Raw genomic sequence first — 15,170 nt, 5'->3', positions numbered from 1 at the left:
AGAAATTTGGAGGCATGTACTCCTATTAATTACTAGTAGTACAACAGTAAGTAATTTACACGTCTTATTTAAGTGAACTTTAACCCTAGTGCGTATAACTCCTTAAATAGTAGTACAGTAAATATTTTATTATGTCAAAAAAATAAAAATAGTAGTAATACGTATGGTGGATAATATATGTAACCTTACCTTTAGGCTTTTACATATAATAAAAAGAAAGAATTGGTTGTTATATTTCTGTTTTCTTATTATTTGTGGAGATAAAAAGACAACTCGGTAGTGTCTTTTTTTTTTTATATCCTCAACAACTTGGTAGTATCGAACTGGTTTTACTCCTTATTAGTACAAATCTAGTGGGAGCAGTAATAAAATACTACTGCCCCAGTCGACACGCACTTGACATTCAACTCTGCCCCTAGCTTCCTGACTGACTGAGACCTTCCAATAAAATAAAAAAAAGAGGAAAAAACCTCTCCTCTCCCCTGCTTCCACGTAGCCAGCCGTCTCTTTTCTCTACTTCTACTCCGTCTCCCACCAGGGAGAGAGAGAGGACATTACAATTAGGCCCCGTTCCAGAAAGCCAAATAAGTACTTATTTTTTAAGAAGGTATTTTCAAGCTAAAAAATAATGGGCTTATTGAAATCTAAAAATATGCAATATGAATTTTGTTTAAGAGATCTCAATGAGATCTTTAATACAGTGCAAAAAAAATTGAAAATTTATTTTTCGTTTATATTATTTTTGAGTTTGAAAATGTGAAATAAGTACTTATTTTTTAAAAAGGTGTTCTGGAATGGGCTCAGCATCTCCAATCCAACACCCTCCAAATCTCTATTTGAGAGAATCAAATTAATCTATTTTATTTGAAATTAATCTATTTTATTTGAAAAGTAAATTTAAATGATTGTACTATTTATCTCAACTCCAACCCAACACTCTATTTTTCAACTCCAACACATATTTGGAGGAGATCCTCTATTTTTTCCTTCATCCTCTATATTTAAAGGATCAAAGTTCATCCTCCCAAATTAAGAAGAGTTTTAGAGGATGGATTAGAGAATATTTTTCCTCCAAAATGAAGAAATGGAGTATGGGTTGGAGATGCTCTTAGTATCGGTCGTTCATTGACATTACAATTAGTTGTTAGTATCTTTATTAGATAGATAGATAATCGAAAATCCGCCAAACCAAACCAAAACACTGGATCATTGGATTCAAGTTTAGGCCCCAGGCAGGCAGGCATATATACTACTCCTAGGGCCCGTTTGGATGCTGGATTAGGTTTGGAGGTATTATGTAAAAAGGGGGTATTGGTTAATAAGGGATGACCCACGTTGATGTGATGTTTATGGAGGGAGTAAGGATGGGACCAGGGGGGTCTAGTGGCGGCGGCCGCTACGACAAGAATTTTAAAAAACGCAATTATTATATGTGGAAAAAAAATTTATCCTCAATTTATATAGTCTCACCACTGCTAGATTTTTTTCTTATTTTTTATTATATACTAGTCATAAACCTTCTATTTTTTTCAAGAAAGTAGACCCAAAAAAGTATTCTAAAACTAAATTTAATGGGCCAAAGTGAAATAATATAAATGATGAGTGTAATTAAGGAAAAAAACTCCACATTAATTCTAACCCTAAAATAACTTAACCTGAAAAATTAAGGAAATTTAATTATAATGTCACTCCCCAAATTTATAATGTCACTTTCAAAAGGGAGTGCAGTTATCAATTTGGAAAATTCATAGAGGGATCTGAGAAGTAACATTTTAAATTTGGAGAGTGACATTATATTTGTACATACCGATGCTCTGGACTATCAATGAAGGAAGCATGGTAATGTGCACATAAATTGAATTGGGTTTCTAGGCCTGTCCTCTCTGATGCCATGTGGCTTTGATTTTGGGGCATGGTTCGACAGCAAAACATGTATAGTTGGGCTACTGTTTAAGTAGTATTCTGGGATCAGCCACTTTGTATATATTGCCAAAAGTTAGGTCTGTCTCCAATCCTCCCCCGCTCACACCCCCAATGATTGGGAACTACATGGGCTCTACTGTTATTGTTGTTTGAGTGGCATTATCGATGCCCAAAATTAAAATTAGTCTTTTTTCATACTTCATGTGCAAATGAAAAACATCATTTATTATAGTTTTTATTATGTAATTTTAATTTTTTCTGGAGTCGATGACTATTAATATTGTACTGCATTTTTTTATTTTTTTAGTATATATTTTGCCACTGCTAGGATAAAATCTTAGTTCCGTCCTTGGGAAGGGGTATTAAATAGTACTTGGTTGGGATGAAAGATTAATTTGGGATATAAGAAAGGGAGATTGATGTAAAAAACTGTTAAATGACTTTTTTGCCTTTATGCAGTGTGTTTTTACAAAATTTGTTAGTTTCACTGTAATTAGAATAAATACGTGTTAGCAAAAAAAAATTAAGTATTTCAAATTTCAATCCATTTGAATGAGTGGGAAGATTTTATTTTTCTGATCATTTAATTATAAAGGGTCATAATTAAATTTTGACTATAAGGCTCTTGTTGATTAGCCCTAAAAAAGCCGTAGAACCAAATATTCTTTAGGGCTAACTAACGAGAACCCTGGAACCAAAAATTAATTATGACCCTTTAGGATAAAATGATAGAAATAGGATCTTCATACCAGTTCAAACGGATTGAAAATTGGAGCACTTAATTTTTTAACCATATTTTTTAATATATAAATTGCGGGTTGAAAAATTAAGTGTTCCAAATTTTAATCCGTTTGAACCGATGGAAAGATTTTAATTTTTTGATTATTTTATCCTAAAATGGTCATAATTAAATTTTGACTCTAGAGACCTGTTAAACATGAGAAGAGAGTTCACCCGTCGATTGACTTTTACAGTTTCTTACCTTTAAAAATTGAATTACATGTGTCAAAAGGACGGGTGTTCGGTTTCTCCCATGATCAAGGGGCAGTTCTCTCATGATTAAAGGAGCAGTTATTTGGATATGCTCAAATGTTCGTGGAAGTTATTTACTAAGAATGACGAAAAGGAAGAAGTAACTGCCATATTGGATTGGAGGGAAGATTCAAATTCAAATTGGAGCAAGCCTATTTATGCTTGAGATCGTGGTAGTTTTAGGACACACAAACAACGCCAACAGACTTTTATCTTTTCTTTTATAGGAGTAGTTATAAAATATAATTGTTCACTCGATTATCTTAATCGGTTGTTCTTCTACTTTGGAGATTAATAAAATCCATTTTATTACTCTGCTTCCACAATCCATCCATTTCATTGTTTGTTTCCAAAGAAGTCCTGAAAACGGCAAGGAATCAAACTCCACCTTTCACATCCACATTCCAGCAAATCACAATACAATTTTTCCGTCGATTTCCCGTCGATTGGGTAGAAATCAAAAAATTGGATAACACCCGGCCCATCATTTTAACAAACGCTGATACATGATTGATTTAATTATAAAAAAAACTCCATTCTCTTCATTTATTAAGTTTATTATTCCAGTCATTAATTTCAACATTAATTCGCACTTGAAATAATAATGATGATCTATCTTTTCTACTCTAATCAGAGCAGTTGTTTACTGAGTTTGTCTCTTTCTAATCAGAGCAGCTGCATATATACACTCACTATTCCCGCTTAATTCTTCTTCTTCTTCTTCTTCTTCTTAAGTTTTACTTTTCTTTGGGATTTCTTGGTTTCAATTTCATTTTGAAAAAAATTAATCCTTCTTTATTTATTTAGAAAAATGACACTACCAATAACCTGAAAGATTATTGGAAGAGCCTCTAAACAATTACTCCTATTTTTTACATGATGAAAAATAAGTATTTGTTTTGATCTCCAAAAATAATTAATCGGATAGGAGAGCTCTGCACCCAACCCAACCCAATAGCTTAGCTTCTCCTCATATTTACTGCTAAATGAACAGGAGGAGTATTTCATTGTCTTTGTGGGCCTGTTGACTTTGTTCTGGTCTATTGGCCGGTATTCTTCTCTTGAGTAAGTTCTAGTGTTAGGAGTATTGTTGGAAATTGACTAGAATTCCTAAATTGACTAAGATTCCTATTCCTATTCGATTTAGGTTTATTTAGTGCTTCTCTATAAATAGAGACCTTGGGGTTTTCCTAGGGTTATGGTCTTTTGTTTCAAGGGCTTAGATATTAGGATTTTATTTATCTCTTAGGGTTCCACCAAGGGTTTGTGTCTCCCTTTTGGGTTCCACCAGAGATTTGTCCCTAGATATCTGTTTGGTGCTTCAAGTAGAGTTACGGGTATAGCCGGCTCTTTGTTTCTCTCTCCGTTTATAGTGAATCTTCTTGCTCTTTCCCCGTGGAGTTAGGGATATCTGTTTGGTGCTTCAAGTAGAGTTACGGGTATAGTCGTTCTTGCTTTGTGCTCGAACGGAATCATGTATATCATTGTGTTCTTGTTTATCGCTTGTTGATTTGTTATATTCTCAATTTCGTGTTCGGCACAACAAAATGGTATCAGAGCTTCGGGTTTTCAATCCAAGGCTTTTGTTTTCGGCTGCGTATTGTGCAATTGGTGATCGTTTCAATGGTGACTCGTTTCGAAATTGCAAAGTTCGATGGGCAGAGCACTAACTTCAGTTTATGGCGTATTAAGATGAAGGCTTTGCTTGTTCAACAAGGATTACACAAAACTTTGTTACGAAAATTGAAGAAGCCTGCTGATATGCAGGATAGTGTGTTTGAGGATCTCGATGCGAAGGCGCTCAGTTCTATTCAATTGTGTTTAGCCGATGATGTACTTCGCGAGGTTGGGGAGGAGTATACGACTGCCGGTATTTGGTTGAAGTTGGAAAGTATCTATATGACGAAGTCTCTTACCAACCGGTTGTATTTGAAGCAGCGCCTTTATACGTTTCGTATGAGGGAAGGTACGCCCGTAAAAGACCATCTCGATGAGTTAAATCGAATTATTATGGATTTAAAAAATATTGATGTTGTGATTGATGATGAAGATCAAGCCCTTATTGTATTATGTTCTTTGCCTACATCTTTTGAGCATTTTGTTACTACCCTACTTTATGGGAGGGATACGATTTCTATGGAGGACGTTAAGTCTAGTTTGTATTCGAAAGAATTGAGGAAAAAAGTATCCGGTGAGTGGTGATTTTGATGCTCAGGGTTTGATGGTGCAAGGAAGAACTTCTGAGAGGGATAATGGCAGTAGAGGGGTTTCTGGCTCTCGTTCCACAAATCAGGAAGTAAAGTATTTTTACTGTAGGAAATACGGGCACATGGTGAGAAATTGTCCTAGGTTGAAAAATAAGGACAATTTTGAAGAGAAGGTTGTTGCTGGTATTGTTGAAGAGGATTCCGACGATTCACTTATGGTTCTTTCTGTGAGTGTCGGTGATGTCTATTCGAATACTAAATGGATTCTGGACTCCGGATGTTCTTACCACATGTGTCCGAATAAATATTGGTTCGATACTTATGAATCGGTCAGCTGTGGTACAGTTCTTATGGGGAATAACATGCCCTGTAGAATTGTTGGGATTGGAACAGTTAAAGTCAGAATGCATGATGGGTTTGTGAGGACATTGTTTGGTTCGACATGTACCAGATTTGAAGAGGAACCTTATCTCTTTGGGTACTCTTGACTCTTTGGGTTGGAAGCATACCGCTGAAGGTGGAGTCTTGAGGGTTTTGAATGGTGCTCTTGTTTTAATGAAGGGTCGGAAATCGAATAACCTCTATGTGCTTGATGGTAGTACGATTGTGGGTACTACATCTTTGGGTTTTTCATCGGTGAATTCGAGGTTGACTCAGTATTGGGTTTTTAACTCCATGGTGGAGTCGGTAATTAACTCCGTATGGAGTTTGAGCAGATCTTCGTGTGTATCCGGTAAGGATGAGTTGGGTGGAAGGTGCCCGTTGGAAGATGAAGGCTCAATTTGGAGGCATGTGCGTCTGAGGGCTGTAAACGAGCCGAATCGAGCCGAATATTAGAATACTCAGATTCGTTCGTTAAGTTTTTTAGCAAACTCGAGCTCGAGCTGAACTCAATGAAAATTATGACGAGCCAAACTCGAACCGAGCTTGCCCAAGTTTGGGTCGAACTCGAGCTTGTTTACGAGCCTTAACGATTCAATAATATCATATTTTTATGTTCTTATACAGGTCTAAAACTGCAAATAAATTTTTCATTATGTACATAAATATGTTCATATGCATATAAAAAGATAAAAACATATACATAAGTAAATTTTTAGTAATTGTAAACGTTTAGACTTGTACAAGTTTTAAAATTTTTACTATATAACTATATAAAATCCTCATGATACACATATACTTCAGGTTCGCGAGCCTAATCGAGCCGAATACTGTTGCGTTCATGTTCGGTTCATTTATGAAACGAGCCTAAAATTGAGGTTCAGGTTCGGTTCATTTAATAGACGAATCGAACTCGAACTAGCCTTTACCGAGTCGAGCCTCGAACAGTTCACGAACGGCTCAGTTCATTTACAGCCCTAGGTTTCCTGAGTTGCGTTTACAAGGTCAAGCAGGCGTACTTGAGCCTTGCTCATTTGTGCCATTGGTGATTGCCCTGTGGGGGCTTTTTGGGGAGATGAGCGATTAAAGGAGAGAATTGCCTATAGTGTTGAGTTCGATGGAATTCAAGTCAAGGTGGAGATTTGTTGGAAGTTGACTAGAATTCCTAAATGGACTAGGATTCCTATTCCTATTCGGTTTAGGTTTATTGAGTGTTTTCCTATAAATAAGGATCTTGGGGGTTCCTAGAGTTATGGTCTTTTGTTCAAGGGCTTAGATATTAGGGTTTTGTTCATCTCTTAGGGTTCCACAAAGGGTTTGTGTCTCCCTTTTGGGTTCCACCAGAGATTTGTCTCTAGATATCTGTTTGGTTCTTCAAGTAGAGTTACGGGTATAGCCGGCTCTTTGTTTCTCTTCCCGTTTATAGTGAATCATCTTGCTTTTTTCCCTGTGGAGTACATTCTTGCTTTGTGCTTGAACGGAACCGCGTATATCCTTGTGTTCTTATTTATCGCTTGTTGATTTGTTATATTCTCAATTTCGTGTTCGGCACAACAAAATGGTATCAGAGCCAATGGCTGACGATCTATGAAAAAACTCTCAAACGCACCATTGAAGGGGCTTGCACAGAGAACACTCGTGGAGCGGTATAAATTTCAAAGGTGACTCCCGATGAAGCAAGGTGGCTCGATATTGGAGTGCTGTATTGGATGGCTCATTGTCGATGGAGTTGACTCGTCGGGGAGCATGGTGCTATTGAATTAATGAGTACATTGGCTCTCAATGGAGTTCTCGTCGGGGAGCATGGTGCCGGTGACGAGGCACGTTGGCTCTCAATTGTGATGACTTTGAATCGATTGAGTGGGTGCAGAATAAGCCCAGTTCGGGAGATAGGGTTGAGAGTATTAGATCAGAATCAGGGGGAGCTTGGATGCAGAGAGAGGTAAAGAGGTTAAGGCCCAATATTTGGTTCACACATGAGGGAGAAATTTGTTAGAACATATGTAAACGTTGAGTCCCACATCGGATAAACATAAAAAGAGTTGGACCTTAATATACAATTGGATGACTCACCATTACAAGGCTTAGCCTTTTAAGTAGATATTGGTCCTTCAGTGTATATTGGACCCAAGTGATGTGGCAGACTCTTTGCCGTTGCTCTCATACAAATTGGGCCTTGAGCACGCAGTGACGGGTCGATACATCGGACGAACTTCCAACAAGTATTACACTAGAACTTCCTGAATTGAAGAAAACTGGACGACTGATGTAATGTTTCCCATATTCATGGATATTATAATCGAATTTGGCATTGTAATCTTACTCAAGATTTGATCAATATCATGTTCTCGTTACAGGTGGACAAGATGATTTCAACCTCCAATTGTCGCAATAAACCATCATCATTTACAAGTGTGCAGGACAATGATGTCAAGATTGAGATACTAATTCGCCTACCTCTCAAGTCTCTGTTGAAATTCAAGCGTGTTTGCAAATGGTGGTGCCGTCTTATCTCTGACCCTGTCTTCCTGTCCAACTACTCGCATCAAAATCCCAATCTCTATGTTTCCGGATTCTACTTGCAGAAGTTATTGTTTTTACAAATGTATTAGAGTTACAGTTCATTACATTCGAAGGGGAAAATGATGCAGCTCCCAAGCCATCTCTCTCTTTCATTGAGGATGAGGGAGGAGTCTTTATCCGGCACTCATGCAACGGCCTCCTGCTCTGCAGCAGCTTCCGTTGCCTTGAAGCGGATCGCATATGTTATGTTTGCAAACCCACCACTAAGCAATATCATCGACTTCCCAAATTCGGGTGCAAAAATCTGTTTGGCACTAGTGTTTTATGCGATCCAAGCAAGCTGACACAATACCGAATTATTTTTGTATGTGATTCTGAACTTTCTGTGTCCCACCGCCAGATTAAGATGTACCATTCAGATGATGGCTTGTGGAGGTAGTCAGGAAATCCTTTCTTTGCATCAGATGCCATTCTATTCAATCGAGGTGTTTTCTGGAATGGTGCATTGCACTGGGTTGGTTGGGGAGAGTTGGCACTTTCGTTTGATGTAGAACAAGAGTGTTTGCATGAAATGCCAATGCCTCTGGTGAAGGAGGGTTGGGCAGAAAGGAGATTGGGATATTTTGGTGAATCAGGAGATCACTTGTATCTTATTGAGATCTATGGCCCTCTAACAGCTGGCTTTGATGTCATGGAGATGAAGAGAGACTACTCTGGCTGGTTTGTTAAGTACCATGTCAATATCAATGCAGTGGCGGCGAATTACCCCATAATGGTAAGGCAGAATGTTCAGGAAATGCATCATTTTATCTTCTCCCTTATGCATGTTATTCACCGACGCTTGGGAGAGAAAGAAGAGTCGATCCTGGTGCTTCATATTCCAGGCAAGTTTTTTTTTGACAAGTTTTTATTCCAGGCAAGTTTATTTCATAAAACCTTATCGACGAGACATTCAAGGACCTTGGTAATGTTTCACATTGTCCCGAGATGTGGGTCTAGGATTGGAGTATAGTTGGGAGGGACTCTATCCATACGTCAATACCCTAAGTTATCTGTGACACGTGTATAATTGAGTGTGTAGTTATTTCTCTCACTTCCTGATGGATACCAACTGTCAAGTATCCCACTCCAACACTGTTAATTTTACCTTTTGAAGTGTTTGTAAGTGGTTGATAAGCCTTCAAACTCACTGTCTTGAGTAAATCGCTAACTTTTATACTTCCATGAGTGTATTTCCCATGGTTCTATTATTCATCTCATGGTTGAAATACTTGAGGCCCTGACGGGCTGAACTTGAACGGTTGAACCTATTTGCTGAGGGCAGTTAGAGTAGTCGGTTGATGATGTCATCTGCTAAGGAACGAATGAGCATACTTTTCAATTCACTACAACCGCCAAGGTAGGGTAAGTATACCCATTACTGGATCTCATGACTGCATTGTCACCTGCACATTTAGGGTAATCGCTCTGGTGTCATCTAGACGATAATAGCATTCGAACCCACAAGAGAGAAATTTTGGGGTGAAGGGAATATACTACTTTTCCGGTTGTCTGCATTGATTGTATTTATAATCTACCCCTTTCAGGTAATCATTCACTGTAAAATTTGGAAGGAGCTACTGCGGAGGAGCTTTAATCAACTTTCTAATGTCTGATCTTACTAGTTGAAATTGCTTGTATATGGCATCGGGGGGGTTGTGACGGTTGTCAGGGGAGATATTTGATCATAAGGCTTTGCTTTTGGCTTAGGGCTCAGGTGACTTTGTTTCGATACCCAATAGCAACTTCTCTTCGAGACCCAATAAGAATCATCAGTGTATGAGTGGAGGGGAAAGTGAAGTGCTCTCCTCTTTGCTGGAGATTAAATTGATTTTTATTATCAATTTGTTTGCAGATGTCCTACTGGAAAATAGTGAAGTTGTCAACCCAAAATTGGCCGGGACATTGGATTGGATTTGACCCCATTTAGGACGGGGACAATATACTACTACAGTGTTAAAGCATTGAGGTGTGCACAAGGAAACCTGACCATGAAATTCAAAAAGTGCTCACACATGAAGCAATAGCCTGTACTGGACAAGTTTGGTTTGGTCACAAGGTGCTTTGCTGCCTTAAATCTTTTCTTCCTTTTCTCTCAAGTCTCCAGCTCTCGGATATGCGGTTCTATATAGCATAGGCAAAGTGGAGTACTTTAGAGCCGTTCTTACTTTTCCAAACTTGCTTTACCGAATGTATTTAAAGCATATATATGACTGCAGAATTGGCTCTGTTTGAGTCCTTATTAGTTTAAGCAACTGAAGTCCATGTGTCATTCCAAGGAGCTGCTTGATTGGGAGCTCAAAAATAAGATAAGATAATTTTTCAAGCATGCAGTAGGGGCAATGGCAAAAGCCTGCAGGATTTTGTTTCGAGTAGCGTAAGGTCAGATGAATAGGGAGCACATTTGACTTTGCCGGATTCTCACGCATAGGATCGATGCTGCACATGGAATGCTACTGGTACGACTACATTTCACTTAAGTTGCATACGTTATGGTGATTATTTTTGCCATTGATATAACTTTGGCTTTGGGAAATGTTGCAGAGAGATCTATGTAGGATTTTGAGCTTATGAACTCGGATTGGGTTATATATAATAGTTAAATTGTCAAATTATGCGGCCCATCACTGCATTGGCATGTGCTTATCTATTAGTACTATAACTTAAATCATCAAACTGCTTATATCCTCCTGTTTTACGTTCTAATAACTGAATCGTGCTGTTAATTTGATTCATTTCCTTCTTCCTTTAAAGTGGGGTAGTTTATTGATATTCGCAGTTGAAATTTCCATCAAGTTTTCTTCAATAAAAGGGTGACTAAAAAATCGCCACAATCTTACTCCATTGACCATTTCCCTTCTTTTGCTTTCTCGTTTGGATTAGAATAGAACTAATATTACACTGGTCTGGGTTTTGTGATATCATTAGAACGTACATGCACATTTTATAACAGTACACCTTGGCGAGTGGAGTAATTATAACTTCATCATTTCATCGATAGTGAGGGTGGGTGGGATTAAATAATGCCATTTTTGAAGAGATGAGGGAATTCAATGCTGGGGTTCAGCACATGTCACATGGCTTTAGACAACATTTCCAAGTGAGGAATGTGCACTAAACGGTAAAAGAGGCAGTTTGCCGGCCGTTCGTACGTACATCTATACGGTTCGTGATACAAAGATCGGTAAACGTATCTTCATTATTAAGGGGGAAAAAATAGTTAAGAGGGGATGAACATTTTAATTAGAATCCATGAAATATTTTTGTTGCTTAAAACATCTTAATGGTACCAAGAAAGAAAGTAGAACTTAAATAGAAATACGCAAATACGCCACCTTTGTGTGCCATATGCAATCGTTGGGAGCGAATCAAGACCAGTAAATGGAAGGAAGGAAGAACAAATACAACGTATTGATTAAATTTCAAAAGGAAAAGAAAAGGAATCATCAGCCTTATTAATCAAGTACTCTCCTTTCTCTAGTCTCGCTTTTCCCTGTCTAATACATTATTGCCTCGGCAAAAAAATTCAAATAGAAAGCACGAAAGAAAGTAGGAAATATAAGGATCGGAGGATCATCTGCACAACTGAGAATGGTGAGACGTCATTTGGGTAAGCTCACAGTCACAATCTGGTGAGAAACAACCCATATTGCTACTACTACTATGCAATATTTCATCATTGTCTTGGTGGTTAAAACCAAAATCATGCAACAAAAAAACCTCCCTCTTGTCTTCAACCATTTTCAAGATCTTTTGGAAGAGAGGGACCTCACAAGGAAGCCTGAGTACCCCCTCTTGTTGAAACCCAAACTCCTCTTCAGCTTCTCTCAGTAATATCCCGAAAGCTTGGTGACCCAAATACTCCGTTGGGATTACGAATCTCTTCAAGTCCTTCCCCACGCATACCGCCAGAAACCCTTTAGGGACGGCATCGTTGGATGGTGCCCGCAATACACTGGAGCTTTCAGAGAAGGAGAGCGTTTTCTTTAGGAGCTTATTAATACTCTTAGTACTACTACTTCCATTGTTGCCTGTGGTGGCGCCGCCGCTGCTGCTGCAAGTGCCGGTACTGGTGTTGGTCTTGTTAATAGTGGTCTTTGGGGAATTGGCTAGCTTCTTCCATTTCTTTAGGATTTGTTGAAGCCTAACAATCTCGCTGATCTTGTTTGCCTTCTTCGAATCCATGTAATGTGGCTTCAAAGTAAAGAATGGAAAAGGCTAGCTGCAGGGGACCCTCTCTCTCTCTCTCTCTCTCTCTCTCTGTATTTGCCTCCTCTCTCTCTGTGTATTTGCCTCCTCTTGGAGAACAATAGGTTGTTTTTGTGAATCCCAAATGGGCGGTGGTTCATACTATTATTTATAGAGGCTGGAACGGTGATTCAGGGCTCCGAATTGAGTTTTATAATACTATACTCTGAGTATTTTATTAGTTTTCATAAAATAGTGTGCTGTATGCGTCGGTTGCTGCAGAGGTGCAATTGCCTCAGAAGTTATAACCCACGAAGGGTTTCAGTATTTTAATCTCTGGGGATTGGGTTCGAGTATTTTCCTGCTTCTTAGACTAGTATCCCGTACAAATTTGTGCCACACACACACGGGGAGAGAGAGAGAGAGAGAGAGAGAGAGAGAGAGAGAGAGGTAAAAGCCAGTGCATTAGTAGTGTAGAGTAGTGTAGTGTAGTGGAGTAGTATACTTGGACAGTGGTTTCCGATACCAACTTTGCCAGCTGCCTTTTAACCCACAAGGACAAGGGGGTTGGGATGGGAGGAGGAAAGGAAGGGCATGCATCTGCTCTGCTTCGATTTGTTTTCTTCAACTTCATCATGCATGCATGTGTTATTCAATATAGTTAGGTACTCCACCCCTCCTTGCTTTTAAAATTTTACCTTTCCCAGCTGCACTTAATTTGGTGCTCCTTTTCTTTATTGGATTGGACTGGGGGAGTGCTTAGAAGATCATGGAAGATGGCACACGAGAAATTCCCATGTGATATGCACATTTCTTCTGTGAGTACTACTTTTATAACAAACTAAAGGCCGGAGATGAGTGTGCAAGATGATTTTACATATTTTGTCAAAATTTGATTAAACGAATAATAAGCAGGAGGCTATTGTGCAAGTTCTGTCAAAATTCGACTTGCATATGCATCGCATGTGCCCGGGCCTCTATTAAATTTATTCGAAGAGGAAAAATGAAAAAAGGGAATGGTTTTTTATGGAAAACCAAATTCCAAGGTAAGAGATGTCAGATGCGGCACAATGCATGTGCAAGTGGGCATTTAGGAAAGCAAATTCACATTAGGTACAAGATATTTAATCTGAAACACCTTGATTAGGCCACAAATACAAGATTAACATTCTTGTCTATCGTACCCATTTTAATATCTGCACAAAGGCAAAATAATATTTTTGTATCTGAACCAAAATTTGTTGATTCCACATGATATAAAAATATAAAAAGATTATCACCCATCCGTCATATAAGAATAAAATAGTGAGCAAGAAATTTAAATTTTCCAAAATACACAAAATCAAATCTCTCATCTTGGATTTATGGGAGATGTCGATGGAGAAAAGATTATCCTGTTTGAAAGAGAGGAAATAGAAGTCGAGTTCAGTTCAAAACTGAATCCAAAAGTGTTTGAACGTATCAACCCTCTCGCCACTGCAATCATTTTGAAAGAGACTGCATAGTATGTTAAAGCTCAAGCCATAAGGTATTGAATATAATAGAGGAGTGGCGTCGCCAAATTGAGAAAGGGCTACTATCAAGTCAGTGTATGTCAATAGATTAGGCCACAGTGGACGTTGCCTACGGAGCATAATGAGTGATATGTTATGATCCTAATGTCCCTCATTATATTGGTCAAATGCCAGAAAAAAATATTAGACACTACTTAGTGATTTGTAATTACGTCCTTATTTGTAATTAGTTAAGGATATATATAATTAATGTACGTGTATTTATCTGTGTGTGTGAATGTATATACAATAGCAAATTATGATCAGAAAACTAAGACTCAAATCATTGAATGAATGAATGATTGATGACAGAGAAAGAGCAGCGGAGGCAACGGATGCAGGCAGGCATGCATGCATGCGTGCAGTTGAGCAGCAGCATATGATGCATGAACCATAACCAAAGAAGAGCTTCCCCTACTGCTTACTTATACGTTACTCGATCCAAAGTCCCAAGTAGTAGTGAGCTAGTACAAGTAGAAGAAGAAGATGATGATGGAGTGGAAATAACTGAACGAAAGAGAAGAACTGTATATAATATATATGAATGAATGAATGGTGGGGGTGGCAGTAGCAGTAGTAGTACTGTTGCAGCTTCCTCATACCTCCCAAGAAAGAAAACAAACACACACACACACACAGAGTGTGAGGAGCCCCAGAAAGGAAAGAAAACTACTCATTGGATGAGCCTGCAAGCAAAAGGAAGCAAATTGCAGCATCCGTTGGAGTATATTATACTCTATTATCATCATCAATCTCATCATCATAAATCCACGTTTGAGTTCCAAGGAGAGGAGAGTGGGTAATGGCATATCATTGCCCAATGCTTGACTGCAGCAACCAGAAAACAATAAAAATATACTAGTAATTAGAAAGCTGAAGCATCTGAAAGATAGATAATGATCCCCTGGGAGAGGGTGCCTTGAATTTCCCTATACATGAGATGAGATGAGTTGAGTTGAGTTGTGGTTACCTCAATCATATCATATTCATGTACTCCTATATATCAACTGCATGCCCAAATTTACCTATTTCCATGATTGCATGCGTACTCAGAATTCTTTGTAATAGAATACTAAAAAATACTGCTACTGCTACAAGTGGTTCATATTTTTCATTCACCAAATCTGCATCTATAAATCACCAAATCTATATATCCATAAATTACTAATAAAAACCTCTGCGGCAAGTATCACTCCCATATTACCTCCATTCTTCGATCGCCCCCTTCTAGCCTCAAGGGTTTCACTTTTTGAACTCCTTGTCCCCTTTTCTTCATTCCAAAAAAAAAAAAAAAGGGCTGATATTCTTGAGTGTATTGGAGAGG

General features: G+C 38.3%; 1 protein-coding gene, 1 non-coding gene and 1 pseudogene across 2 annotated transcripts; 2 read left to right on the top strand and 1 right to left on the bottom strand.

Annotated features, from left to right (window-relative positions):
• The first annotated feature begins 1,823 nt into the window (after nt 1-1,823).
• Nucleotides 1,824-1,931, top strand: LOC131299360 (small nucleolar RNA snoR100). Its single transcript, XR_009190745.1, has one exon. It is a non-coding gene; the product is annotated as a small nucleolar RNA snoR100 (small nucleolar RNA).
• Nucleotides 1,932-7,806: 5,875 nt separating this feature from the next.
• Nucleotides 7,807-10,025, top strand: LOC131298809 (F-box protein At5g07610-like; annotated as a pseudogene).
• A 1,587-nt stretch (nt 10,026-11,612) lies between these two features.
• Nucleotides 11,613-12,352, bottom strand: LOC131336080 (uncharacterized). Its single transcript, XM_058371729.1, has one exon. The coding sequence runs from the start codon at nt 12,288-12,290 to the stop codon at nt 11,679-11,681; it is 612 nt and encodes a 203-aa protein (XP_058227712.1). The 5' UTR covers nt 12,291-12,352; the 3' UTR covers nt 11,613-11,678.
• Between the last annotated feature and the right edge of the window lie 2,818 nt (nt 12,353-15,170).

The sequence above is a fragment of the Rhododendron vialii genome, chromosome 8a (genome assembly GCF_030253575.1).
Source record: "Rhododendron vialii isolate Sample 1 chromosome 8a, ASM3025357v1".
Taxonomy (NCBI): domain Eukaryota; kingdom Viridiplantae; phylum Streptophyta; class Magnoliopsida; order Ericales; family Ericaceae; genus Rhododendron; species Rhododendron vialii.
Note: the sequence above shows the minus strand (reverse complement) of the source record. Positions and strands in the feature narration are given on the sequence as shown.